Raw genomic sequence first — 22,731 nt, forward strand, 5'->3', positions numbered from 1 at the left:
CTCAGCATCAAGGAACAAATAAGCACCTAGAGACCAGACTGAGTTTTTATCCAAGATCTGTTTATTCCAAAATAAAGACATAAAATTTTAAACAAACTATTAAAACTGATTTTGACTTAGCATGACTTATTTGATTTTTTAATTGCAACAACTTAAAGAGGAGGCTTTCTAAATTTCAATAAATAGAATAAATAACATTTGAGCTTCACACTCTGCCTCTCATCCTTTCTTTCTGGAAACTTTCCAGGAGAGTCTTCAGAAATGTCAGCATATTGCCTGCTGTGGTTTGGTTGCATGGCTGTTCACAGGCAAAAGACTGTTGGGATAAAAGTTGACAAAGGCAGAGTGACTAAAACAGTATGGAACCCAGCAGCCCCACGTACCACCCTGCCCAGAGCCTGGTGAGATGGTCAGTGGGGGTGGGGGTGTGCTGGCAGTGGGGGGCTCGAGGCATGGAGCAAATGGATGGGAGTTGCTAACATTTTGTGTAGGTGGCATAGGTGGTTGACTTTGAAGTAGGATTTCAGGGGTCTGCTTGCTACACACACACACACACACACACACACACACACCCTAACACACACACACACACCCTAAATCTCTAAATCTCCTCATTAAAATTTTGTTACTGTCCTTTTTGGCTGTCCTTCCAAGGTCATTTTATAGCACAATGACTAAGAGCGGGATTTAAGGGTCCCATAGGCCAGAGTTCAAATCTCAGTGCTGCCACTTATTAAATATGCAGCCTTGGGCAAATCAGTTAACCTCACTGAGCCTCAGTTTCCTCCTCTACAATGTGAGGGTGGTAAATCTGACAACTGTCATTAAGGTAGGTATTCAATGAAACAGTATATATTAGGCATTTAGAACTGCATGCTGTTGATGGCAGAAACCCCCGCAGTTCAGTAGCTGAGTGAGGAGGGGCCCTCACATGGTGACGGTAATGAAAAAAGTTCACTCCCTCCCCTCTCCTCCAGCGACCAGGGTGTATGCTCAAGAAGAGGACGCGCTGATGGACATTTAGGGCAGATGACAAGCTTCCACCTGGATGTGGATGTGTCTTCCTTTAAACACCTCCTTGGCCAATGGAAATAAAACTTTAACTTACAGGCCAGATTATCCACTCGGCAAACTGAATCTCTAAGATAATTTAGAACTGTATGGCCTACAGCCCTGATTCTCTAGATTTTAGCTTCTAATTACAATCAGGCTAGATTCTTTCATTATTCAAGAGGTGGAGAGAAGTAAAAGCCAACACAGGGGTGAGTGTTTTTTAAAGTGAGAGGGAACAATGAACCATCCGGGCAGATCTCACTTTAATTCTCTTGTCTGATTAAATTTCTTATATGTCCCTAATCAACCTTGAACTACCAGTTCCAACTTTATCACCCTTTCTCATTCAGATGGAGTTGGCATTGACATTCACACAAAAATAACTAACCAGAGCACATCACAGATAAAAACACACTCACTCCACACTTCTTGTTCCGGAGGGCTTCAACTGTTTTCTTCACCCGATTGAAAATCAGCAGGAAACTTGTTTCCACTGTGGTGTTGGTCATCTGCGACAGACCCTCCTGTAAGCATGCTGTGGTGCAGTTGTCCTGGTAAATAACAAGGATTTAGGAAAAGAAACACTCAGAGGACAGCTTTGAGTAGGAATCACAAAGAGAATGCTTTTAGAGGCTATTTTAATTTAACCAATGTAATCTAAACTTGCATTGTTTTTTAGACAGGTCCCTTGCCAGGCTAGGAAATGATCTTCAATATTTCAAGGTAAGGCCCTTTTCCCACAGTGACACTCCCTGAAGATTTCCAGTATGTTGCACCCCAGGGAACATGAGGTCTGTGGACCCCAGGAAACAGCCAGCACTGAGTCTACTTTTCAAAGGATGCTTCCTTGTTCCAAGTCTTGTCATAGTGAGTTTGAAAGTACAGAGAAAGGAAAAGCCTTTTCACACCAGCCTGATGGGATATGCCAGTTGAATACTGCCATTGTTTCAGCAGTAGCTAAAACCATGGATTAAAAACTGAGAGAATGGGCTGGGCCATAAATGTGTTGTTCCTCCTCAGAAGGCATAATATGCTCTTCTCATCTAATAGATGGACTGTGATAGGGAGTGACACCTGACCTCAGCTGTGGTGAAAAGCTCAGGTTCTCCCAGGCCTGGCTTGTGAGAGAGTCAAGCACAACAGCACCTTGGGTAGGTGCTGCTTCCTCACCTTAACCAGGAAATTCCTGCCACGCTTCCTCTCTGCCAAAGTGGGGAATGGCTCCCTGGAAACCTTTTTCACTATCCTTCCACCCACAATCTCAGACACCCTATCCTCCTGGAAGGCAGGCTTCAAACCTTGCAGTAGCCACTCTAAATCAGCTAAACAGAAGGATAGGGAGGGAGGGAGGGAGGGAGGGAGAAGGCAAAGTATGTAGAGAGTTTAGGCCAGTGGAAGGACAGAAGGACATCATTTTATTTACATTGTTTTGCAACCCTAGAGATACCAGCAAATGGATTAGAAAACAGCGCGATATGAACTATCTCATTTGTTATATTCTCAGTCCCAGTTTGATTTAATTGTGCACATGGCCACTAATCTAAAAACACATTCAAGATTCTTTTTTAAATGTCGAAAAGTGTTCAGACTTCTCAAGGAGACTAAATGCAAAGAAATGTGTATATCAATAGCATAGAATTTCAAGATTTTGAAAGGTTTTTAAAATTGTTACTAATCTGTAACAATTGTAACTAAGTAACAGTTTCTTATTTCAGATATCAAATAGAAAAATTAATTTTGACTTAAAGGCTTTAAAAAAACATGATCAAGATTATTTTCTTTTACTATACTTACCGAAGGAATGGGCAGACACAAACAATCAGTCACCTGCGAAAGAGAAATTTCAGAGTGAAGATTCCAGATGTGAAAACTAAAATTAGTTTGGAAAGATCTTAGAAGAGCATTTACTCACATTGGTGCTGCAGTTGCATTTTGAAGGTGGATGTTTCTAAAAAAGTAAGTGGAGAAACAAGAACCCATGGTGAGTGGTGCATTTTTCATCCTCTTATATTTCACTTAAATTTTTAATAATTGCCTTTCCCGCTGGCGCCCCCTTCTGCAGCTTACCTGCAGCTTGTGGATGAGGTACTCGACATCCCTGATCCCTGTCGAGGTCAAACACCCCTGGCTGGCCGCAGAGCAGAGGAGCAGGGCAGAGGCAAAGACCACGGCCAGGAGCATCTTGACAAGGGGCTGGAGCTTGGCCTTCAAATGCCTTCAAATCAAGTTGTATTTAAAGCTGCCCTGCAAACATGGAAAAACCCTAACATCAAACTGATACCAATGCCCACTTTTTCTCTGTAAATTTGGGCCACTTGACATTGAAAAAATATTTGTGTGTATATATATATCTCAAACTGAGTCACCTGGCAAAGACTATGTTACATTGTCCCACGAAATACCATTCCTCAGAAAAATATGCTTTTCAAAAAGTTTGGTATCAAGATGCTGCAGGAAAAGTTAAAGATCTTAAAACAATAATTTTTTTGAAGGCAGAGATTCCGGTTGTGAGAGTGAAAATACTTTCCATGAAAGCCCAGGTCTGTATTTTCCCCTTTTTACTTTATTGGAAATGCTGATATAATAGCCAGTCACTGGTATTCTGACGAAGGGGGCCGAGGAGGATGAGAAATAGTGCAGGAGAGCAGTTCTGTCATCAGAGTTTTTGCAAGCTCAGTCTCGTCATTGCTACCTCAATCTTACTATACTTTACTCCCAAATCTTAAACTTGTCTTCCATGCTTGGGGCCAGATTCCCTACCTCACACAAATGCATCCTGGAACAAGTGACTGAAGGAGGAAGTCTTCAACTTAAGCACAAGAATGCAGCCACAGTGCCTGTTAAAACTGGCCTGGAGGATTCCTTAGTGTCTTTAGGGAACTTACATAGCACTGTGCAACATCCAGTAAAAACTCCATGCTCAAAATAAGATAATAGTTAACATTTATTGAGTGCTTATTACATACCAGTCACAATTCTAAGTAGTTTATGGGAATTAAACCATGTAATGTGTACAGTCATCAAATGAGGTCTGTACTAATTTGTCATCCCCATTTTTTTACCTTTTAAAACGCTGTCTGCACCTTAGCTTCTTGGTTCTTTGGAGAAGCTGTTCTAATCCCTATGAGCCAGGAAGCAGTCTTACTGTAGCCCTATGAAGGAAGTAGTATAATTATCCTCATTATTTTATTTTATAGCTGTGGAAACTGAGGCACAGAGAGGCAAACAATTTGCCCAAAGCCACACAGCCAGAAAGCAACAAAATTTGTATTCAAACCCAGAAGTCTGACTCCCAGGTTCAGTCCTTAATATTCTGGCTTTCCTGCTTCTCTGTGTTTTTTGTCTGCCTCTTCCATCAGGATATATACCTCTTGTGGGTCTACTTCACCCCTGTATCCTTAGCACTTGGGAAGGTGCCTGGGGAACAGTGGGCCATCACTAAATCCTTGTTGGGTCAAATCATTAATGTGAAAAGTTTTTGAAATAGTAAGAAATGTGCACATAAACTGAGATTTTATAAGATTTCAGACCTAGTTTCTAGGGTACATATTTGGAGGTGTGTGCGCTTAAGAAAATATATCTTCTACATAATAGAGACTGAAAAGGCACTTTGCTTGGCACTTTGTGCCGTAGAGGCCAACGGGGACAAACCTGTAAGATTTCTCACCACTACTCTTACTACTGTAAGAGCGTGTGACATTATCGCTTTTCTCGTTGCACGTTGTTCCTTACGAGCGACAATGGATCATTGGTGTTTGGCGGCTCTATGTGGCCACACTATCTTGGTGGCAAACAAGGTAAAAAGAAATTGGCTTTCTGCTTAATTCCCCAAATCCTCCCGCATCTCTAACTTCCAGGCCTGTCCTCTCCAGGCATTAAGAAGAAGGTTCAAAGCCTTCCCAGACTTTGGCAAACACTTTTATTACCGAGTCCAGTATCTATGCCCTTTCCTTGATGGTAGAACCCTGATTAGTTCAGGGTGGCAATGTGTCCAGCCAAACATTCACTTTTTCAGCCTCTCTTGCTGCTATAGGCGACCATGTGACATGTTCTGATTAATGCAATGTCTGTATAATTCTCTTGCTTTCTTGGTAGTAGGAGATAAAAGTAGCTGAAACCTGCCCTTACTCTTTACTTATTCCAGTTTGGGCATGGATGTGATGGCAGGAGCTTCAGCAGCAATCTTATAACCATGAAGGAATGGAAAAGAGAATTGCAGCAATAGCAGCACTAACACTTTACATAAATAGAAAATAATCATAAAAAACAATAACAATAAAACCATGAAAGCAACACCAGAAAGTAACAATAAGAATAGAAGAGTGATACTAAATTCTAGCTAGGTATCACTGCCTACTGAAGGCGCTGAGCCTTGAAACTCAGTAAAAAAGGAAAGCTGTTATAGAAATGGAAAATACCATGTGCTGGAGAGATGTTAAAAGATATGCGAGGGTCATATTGAACCTTTTTCCCTGACATCATTGGAAGATTTAAGAGACTTGAAAGGACAGTCATCTCACTGTGTGAATCAACATTATTTAATGCTGTGTGTATGAACCATGGAAATCGTTCCACACAGCATCAGGTGTGCCTCTCACACTGAGGAAGACCCCTCTTACTGCACAGATGGGGGCTGTACCCAGAAAGACGAATGGATTTGTCCAAAGCCGTATCTCTAGTTAATGGTGGGGGATAGTATAGTGTTTTGATTAAGACCAGGAAGCCTGAGAACAGACTGCCTGGGTTCAGATCTTGCTTCTATTGTTTGTTAGACACATGGCCTTGGGTGGATGTCTTGACCTCTCCAAGCTTCCATCTCCTGACCATAAAACACCTATGAGTGTGGAAAATGGGGATACGGTTGTCATATAAGGCCTATCTCAGAGAATTCTTATAAAGATTAAAAGAAATGTTTATGCAGCGTGTAATGCAGATTAAGTAGCCTCAGTTTGAAATTTGACAGGGCAATGTAGTCTAGCTTAGGACTCAACAAACTGTAACCTACTTGGCCAGATTCAGTGTAAGCCCTGAAAGCTAAGAATGGTTTTTAATCCTTTCGAAGTGTTACTAAAAAATAATTAACAGATAAAAACAAAGAAGAATGTGTTACAGAGACCATATATAGCCTGTGATGTCTAAAATATTGACTATCTGACCCTTTACCAGAAAGGGTAGTTCACATACCACATTCCTCATTTTCAGAAGATACCATCTGTTATCTCCCACTCCTGGGAAGGGCACAGCTAGGAGCTGGTGGCTCACGTGTCTCTTCTCCCACTGTCCTTCTGTTATTCAAGTCAGCCCTCCATACAGAGGGGAAGGAAGTGGGGACCCTGGAATCTTCGGCTGCCTGATTCTCTGCAGTGCTGGAGGCCCATCATTTCCTGCAGCTGTCTGTGGAATGAGCTCGATGGTCCCACGAGCAAAAAATCTTCTCTTGGTATAGCCATGACCCACCATCAGTGGTATCTAAAGTAGGCCCTGGTTTACTGGGAACAGTTCTGCATATTGAAGTCAGAAGAAAAGTGGGTGAACTAACATCCTTTTCTTCCTGGGCCAAATCCTGGCCTGACCAGCTAGACTCGGGTCACCCACCCTCCTATGTACCCGCTAAGAGCTGGTGCTGGGGATAGGTGATCAGTGGACATTGGTGCTCCTTGGGCAGGTTATCTAGCCTTTCCAAGCATCAGTGTACCATCAACACTCACCCACACAGGAATCTGGGGCAGATCACCTAGGCCTACCTCACGGAGGGATAGGAGTGTTCCATTTGGAATACTTCTTCAGGAATGAGTCACGTTTCCATTTGGAAATTTGGTCTGTTCTGACCCAGTCTCTGCTCATACTCTGCTCTCCCCTCACCTACCACCCTCCAGTCATGTTGGTTTCTTTCTATATCCAGCCTCCAGGCTGTTGCCCTTGCTGAGCTCTGCCTGGAATATTCTTCCTCAGCTCTTCCATGTATGGCCCGTTCTCATCCTTCAGGTTTCAACTCAAAAGCCACCTCCTCCATGAAGCCCTCCATGACCATAGTAGTCTTTGCAATTTGCATGATTCTGTCTTAGGGTCTATTCCTCCTTGTGGGCTGTAAGTTCCGTGAGAGCCAACACGATGACTGACTCTTGTTCATTTGTATTCCCAGGGTGCAGTCTATATTAAGTATTTAGGAATTACTGGTTAAATGAATGAATGATGAATACAGTTAATCTTGTAAAAGCTTATTAAATTTATATTATTTACGAAATGACCAATACATGTTCTCCATGGACCACTAACAAAAAAAGAGCAAATATAACATTTTAAAAACCTGAGCCAGGAAAGTGATTCAGCAATGAACAAAATAAACCTTCCTGTTCTGTAGTCCCTTGAGAAATTTGAAGTACTTTTTAATCTCTTCTTCTTTTCAATTCTCATTGAACTACATGAGGAAGGCATGTCAGGTGTGAGAATTCCAGATCTGTAAAGGATGAAACAGAGAGAGAGAGAGAGAGGTGACTATTCTTAACAATTCTTTCCCATCTCCCCACCCACTCAGTTATAAAAAAGAAAAGAATTAAAAGTACTTAAATTGTAGCTCTGCAGTTCAAAACACCATTAAACAGCAGATGTTTATCTACGCAAAGTCTACAACTCTTGAAGTTTAGCTTCTAGGATTTCTTTCAGTATCAAAATGTATGTATGCAAATGATCCCTTACAAAGGAAATACACCAAGCTCAGAAATTAATTACTCACCTATTTTATCAAGAAGATTGGAGAGTAAGATGCTTACCAAGATTTAGCATAGATAACATATTTTACACTAAATGACAAAAGATTATACTCAACCAGTTATTTTGTTCTAAAGATAAAGTTTGACATTTTTGTTTTGTGATAAAACCCCATGTGTCATGGATTATTTCTCTGGGAATAAAACAAAATGGTTATTTGTTCTAGGAAGCCACAGCACAAAATGATACACCCCCAAAAAGGCACTCAGTTTCTAAGTAAAACCCATTCTACTTTTTTCTGTAAACAACCAAGCGATAACTAGTTATGAGAATCCTCAAGCACTAATTTCTTAATCAAATAGTTATTTCTAAGTTAGTATTTCTCAATCAAGTGTGATGGGGCAAACCCCACTGGCTGTGCTGTCATCCCTTTAGGGGTTTCTCCCCCAAGGAGGTGATTTCTAGCTGAGTGCCCAGCACCCTCCCCTTGCATCCATCCCTCCTAAGGAAATTCTGGGTCCCATGGACACAGAGCCTACTGCTCTCAGACTGGCCCCTATGCAGTTTACAGAGCTCCGAGACCAGCATCCTCTCTTCCCTCCCCTCCCCTCTCCTCCTCTGCACTGTTGGTGAATAACAATCCAGGCTACCTTTGTCAATGGAATTTTCACACCCTCCTATCGACACAGCCCATCATTACCTGAAACCTGCCCCTACATTAGTTAAAGACCGTGGGACCCCCTTTGCTATGGCTAGTTTACTAGTGTCCATCTAATTAAGAAAGGATAAGAACTCCTGTTCTGGATCCCACTGGGGAAGACACTAGAATTTGTTGAACCCTTACTACACACAAGGTGACATGTTAAGCACTTTATGTATATTATCTGACTCAGGCCTCTTGACCATCTTTACTAGCCCCATTTTTTTTTTTAATTTTTATTTATTTATTTATTTATTTATTTTTGGCTGTGCTGGGTCTTCGTTTCTGTGCGAGGGTTTTCTCTAGTTGTGGCAAGCGGGGGCCACTCTTCATCACGGTGCGCGGGCCTCTCACTATCGCGGCCTCTTGTTGCGGAGCACAGGCTCCAGACGCGCAGGCTCAGTAGTTGTGGCTCACGGGCTTAGTTGCTCCGCGGCATGTGGGATCTTCCCAGACAAGGGCTCGAACCCGAGTCCCCTGCATTGGCAGGCAGATTCTCAACCACTGCACCACCAGGGAAGCCCCTACTAGCCCCATTTTATAGATGTGGAAATTGAAGCTCAGAGAGGCTGTCACCTTAGTCACACAGCTGGCAGTGTGAACTGGATTTATCTGCTTAGCTGGACTCTCCAATTCGTCCCAATGACATGTCTACTTATATTGGTGCTATTGTACCGTGACCTTTCGTTTCTGTGGCTCTTCTGTATATCTAAATATATGGTTGGGAATATCTGCCTGCTTCTTATTACTTGTCATTTTCAAAAGTGCCTTAGATGGCTTCAAACATTTATAGCTCTGGATTGGTTTTAGAATCCTTTTGATAAGTTTCCTCCCCAAAAAAATCATATTAGGATTTTAATTGGGATTGTGTTCAATATAAACTGAATTTAGGAAAAAATGATGTCTTTGAAATATTGAATCTCTCCATCCAGGATGATGATATGTCTCTATATATTCAAGCCTTTTTTTATTTCCCTCAATTCAATTTTATATTTCTTTTTTCATACAGGTTTTGCAGAGTTTTGTGAAGTTTATTCCCAGGTCTACCTATTTATTCAACAGTATTTATTGAGAACTTATTATATCCTGAGCATTGTTCTAGGCCTCTGGGGATAAAGCAGTGAGCAAAACAAAATACTTGGTCTTGGGAAGCCTACATTCTAGAAAGCAGAGAAAGACAATAAACAAACAAATATCTTGGTAATATGTCAGGTGGTCATAAGTGCCATGAAAATCAAAAGTAGGTAAGGAAACAGTGAGTGGTAGAAGGTGGGAGTTATGTTCTTTAAGGTGGTCAGTGATTTTGATCAGTATTTTTTTTTTTTTTTTTTGCGGTACGCGGGCCTCTCACTGCTGTGACCTCTCCCACTGCGGAGCACAGGCTCCGGACACGCAGGCTCAGCAGCCATGGTTCACGGGCCCAGCTGCTCCACGGCATGTGGGATCTTCCCGGACCGGGGCACGAACCCGTGTCCCCTGCATCGGCAGGCAGACTCTCAACCACTGCGCCACCAGGGGAAGCCCTTTGATCAGTATTAAATCTCTGATACGGTGATTTGAGTAGAGGTCCACAGAAAGTGGGTGAGTGCGTCAGGCAGATATCTTGGAGAATATTTCAGGCAGTAAGAATAGAAAGCTCAAGGGCCCTGAGGATAGAGTGTGTCTGCCATGCAGGAGGAACAGCATGGAGGCTAGTGTTTCTATAGTAGAGTGATTGAAGAAAAGAATGGAAACATTGGGGTCAGAGAGGGGGCCAGAAAGCAAATCAAATACAGCATGATAGGCAGTGAGGAGGACTTAAGATTTTACTCGAAATAAGGTGGGAGCCATTGGAGAGCTTTGAGCAGAGGAATAACATGATCTGACCTATATTTTAGGTCATGAAGAATAGCTGCTGCATGGAGAATAGCTGGGACACAAGAGTGGAAGACTTGATTGCCTTTTATAGTTAGGTCTGATAGGCTGCTATTGAGATGGTCTATATAAGAGCTGTTGGTGGCTTGGACCAAAGTGGTATCAATAGTGGTAGACAGATACTTGAGAATCTGGATGTATTTTTAAAGTAGAGCCAATAGATATGCTGGTGGGCTGGCTAAATGATGAGAGATAAAGAGAAGAGTCATTAACTGACATAAGGAAGACTGCAGAAGAAACAGGTATTGGAGTGGAAGAGTTGCGATGGGGTGAATTTTGTTTTAGATGTGTTTAGTTTGAGATGCCTATTAAGCATCCAGGGGCCATGTTGAGTAGGTAGTTGGGTAAAAAGGGTAAAGAAAGAGATGAAGTGTTTTCTATTTTAATAGCTATTGAGTGCAGGGTTACATTTTCTATCTGGTTATTGCTAATACTATAGGTATAGAAGTTAGCTTTTGCTATGTAGCAAAAGACCACAACACCTTAGTGGCATGCCACAATAATCATTAATTTCACATATAGTTATGGGCTTCAGGTGGGCTTGACTGCACAGCTCTGCTGATCTTGTCTGGGCTCACTTATATATCTGCAGGTTTGCAGTAGTTGGTTAATCTAGGTTGGGCCTGGCTTCCACATACCTGAGACCGTTGGGATAATCCCATGTAAAAGTTCTTTTCATGGTAGTGGAAGACATGTAGGAGTAAAGCCCAACGCTTAGTTTCATCTCAGGCCTCACTTCTGCCTACATGCCAGTACGAAAGCAAGTCATATGGCTGGTCAATGAGCAAAGCAGGGCACCTTGCCTGTGGTGAGAGGAGATGTAGCAGTTATATGGCGAAGAGCATGGATATGGGGAGGAGGGAGGAACTAGGCCAAATGATGCAATCCAACACAAGAGAAAAATGATTAATGTTTGTATCTTTATCTTATACCCACCAACTACTGAACCCTCTTATTAGTTTTAATGATTTTCAATGGATTCTCTTGGTTTTTTCCTTAAGTAGATGTTCTCATCTGAAAATAATAATCCTCTAGTCCAGGGATCAGCAAATTTTTCTTAAATGTCCAGCTAGTGGATATTTCAGACTTCGTAGGCCATATGGTCTCTGTCCCAACTCTTCAACTCTGTTGCTGTAGCAGGGAAGTAGCTAGAGACATTACATACATTAACGGCTCTGGCTTTGTCCCAATAAAACTTTATTTAAAAATAAACAAGCAGCCAGCCCGTTTTCTGACCCCTGCTGCTATAATCAATTTCTTTAGAATACTGTGTCTTGTTTCCTTTTGTTGTTGTTATTTCACAGCTAGAATTAAGGAAATGCCATTGTTGTCATAGCAAGCCTCGTGGCCATTTTCTTCACTTTACTGGGAATACTTTCAGTGTTTTCCATTTAAATATCATGTTTGCTATTGATTTCATCATAAAGAATGGTTTTGTATTTCTAGTTTACTAAGTTTTTATTAGAAATGTCTCTCAATTTTACAGTGTCTTTTTAAGTTCCTGTCAGGACCATGAGTTTTATCTTTTCACTTATTCATGTGATAAATTATTTTAATAGATTACCAAATGTTGAATCATCCTTACATTCCTTGAATAAAATCTATTTGGTCATACTACATTACCATTTTAACACGTTGCTGGATTCAACTTGCTATTCCTTTATTTTGAATTTTTTATTTGTAATGCACACTGGGAGGTCTTCCTAGGCTCAATCAAACATTCAGCTAAATATGGACTCAGCTAAACATTCAGACTCACAAGACTATCCTAGGTCACACTCAGTACCTGCCTCCTCCGGAGGGTAGAGGATGGACATAATTTGCAGGAAGGCAGCGTTGGTTGCTTCTCTCCATGGGAGCGGTCATCCAGGAGCCATTCCTTTAGCCCTCCACATGAGATGGCTCAGGTGTGAAGTAGCAAGACTCCCACTGCAAGGGGATAGGATGGTGGTGGCTTAAAGGCTTTGTGCCCCATAGGAGTCAATATCTCTTGGAAAAGTTCCAATGGGGGGCGCTTCCAAGTCCCCTGCATTCAGGGGAGCCCAAGGCTGTGATGTCCCCATGAGGAATTTATAGTTCATTGGTAGTCCTCCCAGTCCAGACATTCTTTGCCAGTCAGGCCCAGTTGATATTTTACCTTCATCTGGTTTTCAGGGAAACAGAACTAAAAAATTAAAGGAAAGGCCAAATTCTCTTTTGGAAGGGGAAACTGTTGTGTTAATACATTACGTGCATCATCTACATCCATAAGTTCATTCTTAATTTTCCTTTATTTGTGCTTTCTTTTTCAGGTTTTGGTCAGGATTATGCTATCCTCATAAAGTGTGTTAGGAAGCTTTCCATCTTTCTCTATACTTTATAAGAGTTTAATTAGCCTGAGAATTTTCAGTGTTCCGTCACACCTCCATGGAAAGCAGGGGATTTTTCTTGTTCATTTCCACAAACCCAGTGACAACAGTGCCTGGGACACAGCAATTAGATTATTTGCTGTCCTTTCTGTTCTACCTAGACAGGGGTCCGTGGCACTGTTCTGGGTTCCTGTCGTAACTTAAAGGGAAACTTTCACAATGTCTGGAGCCCTTGAGGTCCTGCAAATGAAGGAGGGGATGTCCTCAAATTCCTAGCAGCAGGAACCCACTTAGGTGGCACCAACCTTGACTTCCAAATGGAACGGTACGTTTACACAAGAAAAAGTAATGGTATCTACATCATAAATCTGAGGAGAACCAGGAGAAGCTTCTGCTGGCAGTTCATGCCATTGTTGCCTTTGAAAATCCTGCTGGTGTCGTGTCATATCCTCCAGGACTACTGGCCAGTGGGCTGTGCTAAAGTTTGCTGCAGTCAGTGGCACCACTCCTATTGCTGGACACTTCACTCCTGGAAACTTCACTAACCAGATCCAGGCAGCCTTCTGGGAACTGCAACTTCCGATGGTTACTGATCCCAGGGCCTGCCCCGCATGTCTCTGGGAAAGGCACACTCTCCTCGGCGCCGTGTGGACGTTGTCGCCTCACACATGGGCAAGGGCGCTCACTCAGGGTATCCGATGTGCTGGATGCCGGCCGGGGAAGTTCTGCGCCTGCGCGGCGCCATGTCCCGTGAGCACCCGCGGAAAGTCACGCTTGCTCTACGTCTACGGAGACCGTGAAGAGATGGCAAAGGGAGAGCCGGCTACAGCTGAAAAGGTTGAAAGCACGGAGGAACTTCAGGGTGAACGGACTGCTCCAGCTCCCGAATTTACGGCCCCTCAACCGGAGGTGGCAGGCTGGGCTGCAGGCACAGAGGCCCTCTACCCTCTTCGGGGACTCCCCGCTGAAGATGAGTCAGCCCGCCTCCCAGGACGGCACTGCAGCCAGTGGGTAGGGACATCCGCCAAGTCACTTTAAGCTGTTCTTCCGCAGACTCTTAAACAGAAAATGTAAATAAGGTTGACGAAAAACAACCGTTTCTTTAAAAAAAAAAAAAAAAAGCATTGCTGAACGAATTAAGTTCTCATAAGAACTTGTCCATAAAATCTGGTTCTGATGACTTTCGGAAGTTAACTCTGGCATTTTCTGTTTTTTTAAATCTTTTTAGTGCTCTATTAGGTTTTTCACTTCTTGATTTTTTTTTTATTGCGCATTTTCCTAGAAGATGATCCCAGAGTTTTGCTAACAAAGTAGTGATATTGTGCATTTTGCCCACATTTTCTCTTTGGTGAAACTGGTAGGAAAGTTGTATAGTTGATTATTTTCAGACAATCAAGTTATGCTTTTATTTATCAATGCTGTGTATGATTTTTCTTATTCTAATTTAGCATTTTTGCTAAATTATAAATTATTATTGCGTTTATTAATTCCTTCTTACCTGATTTAGATTATTTTATTGTTCCTCTGCTAGCTCCTTAAGTCACATGTTTGCTTCATTTTTTAAACAGATAGTAGCTCCAGTTATTGAGTACACTATTACATGTATTATCTCACTGAATCCTCATAACACCCCATAAGGCCTCATAAGAAGTCTTTAGCATAGTGGTTATGAGTGCAGACTCGAGCTACAGTTGCTGCCATTTGCAACTTGTGCATGTGACTTCTCTGTGCTCCTATTTCTTCACCTGTAAAATGGGATAATCATATAATCTACATTATAGGCCTGTTAGGGGAGATAAATAAATTCATACACATAAAGCCCCTAGAACCGTGTCTGGCACATAATTTGCACCATGGAAGTAGTTGATATTATTATTTAAAGGTGAGGAATTGAAGCTTTATAAAGTTAAGTAACTTGCCCAGGATCACATAGTTATTACTAGATAAGAAGCCAGTCTTTTGAACACAGTCAGCAGCCTTGTGTAGATTTTGGGGTGTGGCTTGCTTGTTCTTATTAATTTCTTAATAGTCTGTAATTTCAGTTTTTTTTTTCTTACTTCATGAAGTTTCTATTGGTTTCTTCCTCTGGATGAAACCTTTTTGTTTCTTCCTATCCACGTGATCTTCATCCTTGGAACTCAGAAATTTCACCAGAATTTGTCTAGCTGTGGCTATTCTTTTTACTCCTGACCAGCAAATAGCCCATTTGATCTTAAGATCATAATCTTTCTTCCAGTTAAAATCTTTCTATTAGTTTTTTGATCACCAATCTTCATTTTTGTCCCTCCTATAATTCCTATTGTACATATTTTGAAATGTCTTAAACTTATTTTTCATGCCTTTGTTTCTCCCTTAAATTTCTTACCATTGTTTTTACTCCTGATTTCTTGGGGAGCTCTTGGATTGGGTCCTTTAATTCCCAATTCAGTTATTTGCAGAATCCAATCTGTTGTTTAACCGCCTCTATTGGGGTTTTTTTCCCCACCAATGAATATTTTAACTTAAAATTTTCAGTGTGCATTCCAAATAGTATGTAATGAGCTCATGAAGCCCATCATGCACCATTTTTATAAAAATGATTAATTAAGAATTCCACCAAAGCTTTCATTTCCATTAAAGTTCTTTGACCCTGGATACAGCCATCCAACTTCTCTTTCTCCAAAATCTGATACCCACTGTCAGACCGTTAACTAATTTATTTGGTTCAGGCTCACTCTCCCCCATACCTTACTTCAGCATCTTTCCATCTTCTTTTTTGATCTTTAGTAAAGTTTTAATTTTACAACAGTTTAAGGTTTACAACACAGTTGTGAATATAGTACAGAAAGTTCTCATATACCCCACATCTAGTTTCCCCAGCTATTAACATCGTACATTTGTTACTTCTGTACATGGTACATTTGTTTCAATTGATGAACCAATATTGGTACATTATTATTAACTGAAGTCCTTACCTTATTCAGATTTTCTTAGTTTTTCCTTTATGTCCTTGTTCTGTTCCAGGATCCCATCCAGGACACCACATTACATTTAGTCGTTATGTCTCCTTAAGCTTTCTTTGGCTGTGACAATTTCTCAGACTTTCCTTGTTTTTGATGACCTTGACAGTTTTGAGGAATACTGGTCAAGCATTTTGTAGAGAGTGTCCCTCAGTTGAGATTTGCCTGATGGTTTTCTCATGATTAAACTGAGGTTGTGTGTTTTGGGAGGAAGACCACAGAAGTCAATTGTTATTTTTGTCACATCATATCAAAGGTACATACATCAACATGACTTATCCCTACTGATGCTGACCTTGATCATCTGGCTGAGGTAGCATTTGTCAGGTTTCTTACTGTTGATTATTCTTTTCTCCTTTTTCCATACTGTACTCTGTAGAAGGAAGTCACCATACATAGCCCACACATAAGGAGCAGGGAGCTGTGTTCCATTTTCTTGAGGGCTGAGTATCTACATAAATTATTTGGGATTCTTTTGCATGGGAGATTTGTCTCCTCATTTATTTATATCAGTATGGACTCATGAATATTTATTTTACACTTTGGGTTACAATCTAATACTGCCTTATTTATTTGGTTGCTCAAATTGTTCCAGCTTTAGCCACTTTGGAGATGTTTAAATTGTCCTCTGTGTCCCTTTTGACCCTATCATTGTGGCTTTTTTCATTTTTTGAGCACTGTATTACTTTCTGGTACTATAAGATATTCCAGGCTCATCTTGTCTATTTGCTTCCCCAGTCCTAGAATCAGCCATTTCTCCAAAGAGTGCGGATTCCTTTTATTGGGGAATGGTATTAGAAAGCAAGATGGAAGCTAGCTGTGTTCATTGCTGCTGGGGTTTTGTTTTTTTTCTTTTCAGTTGTGCAATTGTATTTTTTATCTTCAAGAACTGTTACGTATTATTTGCTTTCCTAACAGCCTGCTCTTGCTTTATTGATACAATGTAAGAATAAGAATTGTTAAAAATATATACACAGGAAGTGGGGGGAGGGAGAAGCTCTTTTATTAAGCGCTTTTCATTCAGTATTATTTACTCTGAATGTTCCATTTAAACCGCTGAGTATTTTTATATATTTGGTAATTTTTTGCTCTGCTGATGCATATGGACAGTTGTTCAGAAAGATAATCAGGATGGGCAGCTGAGATGGGTCCCAACAGAGACTATGTAAGCCAATGTAATTTCTTTCAGTCCTTAACGAACATAGAAGACAAATTTAGATGTATAATTTTTCTTTAGAAGCTTAGAGATTGAATAGTTTGTTCAAGACAGGGATGGTGCTGTAAGCAGTGCTAAGCTGCTTGGGTGGAATTTCATGTTAGCTCAAGAGCAAGGTCTCCTTCTTGTCTTGGAAGCTGGACATCAGCTAGCACAGAGCCTCCCTCTAGGTGACATCTTGGCCATCACAGAGTCTTCCTCCACCCAGAGGACAAGCCCTGTCCTCAGCAGCCTCAAGGATGCAGATTTTTTTTTTTTTACAACTTTATTGGAGTATAATTGCTTCACAATGGTGTGTTAGTTTCTGCTTTATAACAAAGTGAATCAGTTATACATATACATCTGTTCCCATATCCCTTCCCTCTTGCGTCTCCCTCCCTCCCACCCTCCCTATCCCACCCCTCCAGGCGGTCACAAAGCACCGAGCTGACCTCCCTGTGCTATGCGGCTGCTTCTCACTAGCTATCTGCCTTACATTTGGTAGTGTATATATGTCCATGCCTCTCTCTCGCTTTGTCACAGCTTACCCTTCCCCCTCCCCATATCCTCAAGTCCATTCTCAAGTAGGTCTGTGTCTTTATTCCTGTTTTACCCCTAGGTTCTTCATGACATTTTTTTTCTTAAATTCCATATATATGTGTTAGCATACGGTATTTGTCTTTCTCTTTCTGACTTACTTCACTCTGTATGACAGACTCTAGGTCTATCCACCTCATTACAAATAGCTCAATTTCGTTTCTTTTTATGGCTGAGTAATATTCCATTGTATGTATGTGCCACATCTTCTTTATCCATTCATTGGATGATGGACACTTAGGTTGTTTCCATCTCCGGGCTATTGTAAATAGAGCTGCAATGAACATTTTGGTACATAACTCTTTTTGGATTGTGGTTTTCTCAGTGTATATGCCCACTAGTGGGATTGCTGGGTCATATGGTAGTTCTATTTGTAGTTTTTTAAGGAACCTCCATACTGTTCTCCATAGCGGCTGTACCAATTCACATTCCCACCAGCAGTGCAAGAGTGTTCCCTTTTCTCCACACCCTCTACAGCATTTATTGTTTCTAGATTTTTTGATGATGGCCATTCTGACTGGTATGAGATGATATCTCATTGTAGTTTTGATTTGAATTTCTCTAATGATTAATGATGTTGAGCATTCTTTCATGTGTTTGTTGGCAGTCTGTATATCTTCTGTGGAGAAATGTCTATTTAGGTCTTCTGCAGATTTTTGGATTGGGTTGTTTGTTTTTTTGCTATTGAGCTGCATGAGCTGCTTATAAATTTTGGAGATTAATCCTTTGTCAGTTGCTTCATTTGCAAATATTTTCTCCCATTCTGAGGGTTGTCTTTTGGTCTTGTTTATGGTTTCCTTTGCTGTGCAAAAGCTTTGAAGTTTCATTAGGTCCCATTTGTTTATTTTTGTTTTTATTTCCATTTCTCTAGGAGGTGAGTCAAAAAGGATCTTGCTGTGATTTATGTCATAGAGTGTTCTGCTGATGTTTTCCTCTAAGAGTTTTATAGTGTCTGACCCTACATTTAGGTCTTTAATCCATTTTGAGTTTATTTTTGTGTATTGTGTTAGGGAGTGTTCTAATTTCATTCTTTTACATGTGGCTGTCCAGTTCTCCCAGCACCACTTGTTAAAGAGGCTGTCTTTTCTCCATTGAATATTCTTGCCTCCTTTATCAAAGATAAGGTGACCATATGTGCGTGGGTTTATCTCTGGGCTTCCTATTCTGTTCCATTGATCTATATTTCTGTTTTTGTGCCAGTAGCATACTGTCTTGATTACTGTAGCTTTGTAGTATAGTTTGACATCAGGGAACATGATTCCTCCAGCTCCATTTTTCTTTCTCAAGATTGCTTTGGCTATTCGGGGTCTTTTGTGTTTCCATACAAATTGTGAAATTTTTTGTTCTAGTTCTGTGAAAAATGCCAGTGGTAGTTTGATAGGGATTGCATTGAATCTGTAGTTTGCTTTGGGTAGTAGAGTCATTTTCACAATATTGATTCTTCCAATCCAGGAACATGGTATATCTCTCCATCTATTTGTATCATCTTTAATTTCTTTCATCAGTGTCTTATAATTTTCTGCATACAGGTCTTTTGTCTCCTTAGGTAGGTTTATTCCTAGATATTTTATTCTTTTTGTTGCAATGGTAAATGGGAATGTTTTCTTGATTTCACTTTCAGATTTTTCATCATTAGTGTACAGAAATGCCAGAGATTTCCCTGCATTAATTTTGTATCCTGCTACTTTACCAAATTCATTGATTAGCTCTAGTAGTTTTCTGGTAGCATCTTTAGGATTCTCTCTGTATAGTGTCATGTCATCTGCAAACAGTGACAGCTTTACTTCTTCTTTTCCAATTTGGATTCCTTTTATTTCCTTTTCTTCTCTGATTGCTGTGGCTAAAACTTCTAAAACTATGTTAATTAAGAGTGTTGAGAGTGGGCAGCCTTGTCTTGTTCCTGATCTTAGTGGAAATGGTTTCAGTTTTTCACCATTGAGGACGATGTTGGCTGTGGGTTTGTCGTATATGGCCTTTATTATGTTGAGGAAAGTTCCCTCTATGCCTACTTTTTGCAAGGTTTTTATCATAAATGGGTGTTGAATTTTGTGAAAAGCTTTCTCTGAAGGATGCAGATTTTAAGCAAGGTTACTGGATTCCACTCCCCTTGGTCTCTAGCACCTGCTCTAGGTACTTTAGGTAAAAGACTCAAAACAAAAAAATATTGAACTTTGTCTCTGCTCTCTCCTTTTTTATTTTTAACATCTTTATTGGAGTATAATTGCTTTACAGTGTTGTGTTAGTTTCTGCTTTATAACAAAGTGAATTGGTTATACATATACATATATCCCCATATCTCCTCCCTTTTGCGTCTCCCTCTCACCCTCCCTATCCCACCCCTCTAGGTGGTCACAAAGCACCGAGCTGATCTCCCTGTGCTATGCGGCTGCTTCTTACCAGCTATCTATTTTACATTTGGTAGTGTATATATGTCCATGCCACTCTCTCACTTCATCTCAGCTTACCCTTCCCCCTCCCCGTGTTCTCAAGTCCATTCTCTACGTCTGCGTCTCTATTCCTGTCCTGCCCCTAGGTTCGTCAGAACCTTTTTTTTTTCTTTCTTAGATTCCATATACATGTGTTAGCTTACGGTATTTGTTTTTCTCTTTCTGACTTACTTCACTCTGTATGACAGACTGTAGGTCCATCCACCTCACTATAAATAACTCAATTTCATTTCTTTTTATGGCTGAGTAATATTCCATTGTATATATGTGCCACATCTTCTTTATCCATTCATCTGTCGATAGACACTTAGGTTGCTTCCATGTCCTGGCTATTGTAAATAGAGCTGCAATGAACATTTTGGTACATGACTCTATTTGAATTATGGTTTTCTCAGGGTATATGCCCAGTAGTGTGATTGCTGGGTCGTATGGTAGTTCTATTTTTAGTTTTCTAAGGCACCTCCATACTGTTCTCCATAGTGGCTGTATCAGTTTACATTCCCACCAACAGTCTGCTCGCTCCTTTTATAGTAACCTGCTCTATCTCTAGCTCCCTGAGGGGGTCCAATGGCAATCCCTTCAGTTACCCCAGGTGAACGTCCTCTCATGGTGGGATGTCTGACCAGCCCTCCCTTACTCCACTCCTACCTGGGCCATTCCAACTGAAACCTCATAAAATGACAAGGTTGGCATATTAGTTATTTACTGCTGGGTAACAAATTACTCCAAAACTTAGCAGCTTAAAACAACACACATTGATTATCTCGCAGTTTCTCGCAGTTTCCGTCCGTCAGGAATCTGGGCATGGCTTAGCTGGTTCCCCTACTTCAAGGTCTCTCACAAGGTTGCAGTCACATGTCAACGAAGGCTGTGTGGTCTCATGCAAAGGCTCAGCTGGGGGAAGGATCTGCTTTCGAACCCACGTGGTTTGGGCAGGAATCGGTTCCTCTGTTTGGACTGAGGACTTTGGCTCCTCTCTTGTTGGAGGCTGCTGTCAGTTCCTTGTCACATGGGCCTCTCCGGTATAGCAGCTGGCTTCACCAAAGTGACCAACAGAGAGCACCTGCTAAAAAGACAAAAGTCACGATCTTTTATAACCTAATCACAGAAATGACACCCCATCACTCGGTCCAGCTCTCACTCAAGGGGAAAGGATTATACAAGAACACACAAATACCAGGAGATGGGGATCATTGGGGTCATCTGAGGAGCTGGCCTACCACATGTAAGGACGGACCCTACTCCAGTCTCCAGTTGGGATACATAATTTTTTATCTGGTATGGCTGGGTTGTTTCTGTGGGACTCTGGGAAAGAATGCACATTACAAAAGTGGACTTAAAACATCTATCTTAGTCCTGGATATGATGAACTTTATTTTTTATATGCTGAGTTTGAAATTATGGAAAGAGCTTCAGGTGAAAATTTTCATTCTGTTGTTCACTTAACAGTAATTCTTTTAGCATTTTCTGTAAGCCAGCTTTTAATTTAGATATTCTGTGTACATTACCTCACTTTAAACCTCATACCAATTGTTTGCGGAAGGCATTACTACCTGGAATTTTGGAGTGAGAAAGTTGAGGTATAGAGAATTGAGGTAACTTTCCAATGTCTGGGCATCCCAATACCCTAAGCAGCTCCCTCCCAGCCCCAGGATTGGCTGACTCATCCAGCTGCAGTCTCTATCTCAAAAGGGACAGGGCTCTGTGTATCAGCACTTGAAGATTGTGGTAGAATCCACTTCCTATGCACCCCCTCAGATCTGTTAACTCTATGGAATTGGCCCCATATGCAAACGATTGGCCTCTGTCTCAGTTTCCACCTCTGTATCCTGCTCCCTTGGATGGAGTGCATCAAAATGACTGTCTCCTTGGTTCCTGACTTGGTCTCCTCATAATCATGGCAAGCCCTGCTCCTCCTCCATGGCTAGTGACAGGTCCTAGAAACCCAGCCCAGCTTAGAGGGCAGGTTTCTCACTACCCACGCCACAACCCACTGGATTACTTAGACCTCCAGTGTCACTAAGCTAGTGAGAGGCAGAGCCAGGATTCAGCCCAAGCTCTTTGTATTAGCTCATTCTGTCTCAGGTTGACCATTAAAGTAAACAGTTCAAACTCAATCACTGTTTGTATTCTTTCCATAGTCTAGATAGTATTAACTTGATTAAATAGGTAAAATGGAATAGAGGAACTTAATAAAATTGTGGCCACAGTCACAGTTACAAGTGAAGGTCAGGGTCGGGGTAGCAGGCACCATGAACTCAGAGCAATGGTGGGGAGAAGCATCAGGCCACAGGCACCATGCACATCCCAGGGGTTTATTTCACGGCTCCTTTCGGTGGAAAAAAAGGCACCATCTCTGGCTGCATTTCTGCTGTTTCCAGAATGCCTGGGACACCAAGCATGGGAGCCAGCAGAGGCCTCACCCACAAAACCATGTGCTTTAGTGTCTGCCTAGAAGAATGAAAGACTAATGTGTTTTCCAAGTTGATTTCAGAAAAAAAGATAAGCAAAGCAAAGAAAGAAAGTCACCTTGCTCTTCATGATGCTGCATAAGAGGCAGACTAGAGATCCTGTGCAGTATCTCTAAAAGTTCTCAGTAAGGGCAGGGACTGTCCCATAGCCAGTGTTCACTTCAGTCATCCTGATGGGGTTTCAGTTTGGCTCAAAGAGTGCAGAAATTGCTGAAGAGGGTATCATCTTAGTCAACAATGGTTACACGATTTTATGAAGTTTTGCTACTAATGGTCCTTTTAGATAAGGTATTTGTTTT

General features: G+C 41.3%; 1 protein-coding gene and 1 pseudogene across 2 annotated transcripts; one reads left to right on the top strand and one right to left on the bottom strand.

Moving 5' to 3' along the window:
* Window positions 1-205: 205 nt before the first annotated feature.
* IL9 (interleukin 9) lies at window positions 206-3,402 on the bottom strand (the record flags this gene model as incomplete). Its single annotated transcript, XM_081232614.1, has 4 exons — window positions 3,121-3,402; window positions 2,848-2,880; window positions 1,473-1,604; window positions 206-316 (listed from the first exon to the last, which is right to left on the bottom strand). Exons 1-4 carry the CDS (start codon window positions 3,232-3,234, stop codon window positions 206-208), a joined length of 390 nt encoding a protein of 129 aa, XP_081088740.1. The 5' UTR covers window positions 3,235-3,402.
* Window positions 3,403-12,942: 9,540 nt separating this feature from the next.
* LOC308616359 (small ribosomal subunit protein uS2-like) lies at window positions 12,943-13,761 on the top strand (annotated as a pseudogene). Its single transcript has one exon. The product of its transcript is annotated as a small ribosomal subunit protein uS2-like (transcript).
* The last annotated feature ends 8,970 nt before the right edge of the window (window positions 13,762-22,731 follow it).

The sequence above is a fragment of the Mesoplodon bidens genome, assembly GCF_964165515.1.
Source record: "Mesoplodon bidens genome assembly, chromosome: 4".
Lineage (NCBI taxonomy): Eukaryota > Metazoa > Chordata > Mammalia > Artiodactyla > Ziphiidae > Mesoplodon > Mesoplodon bidens.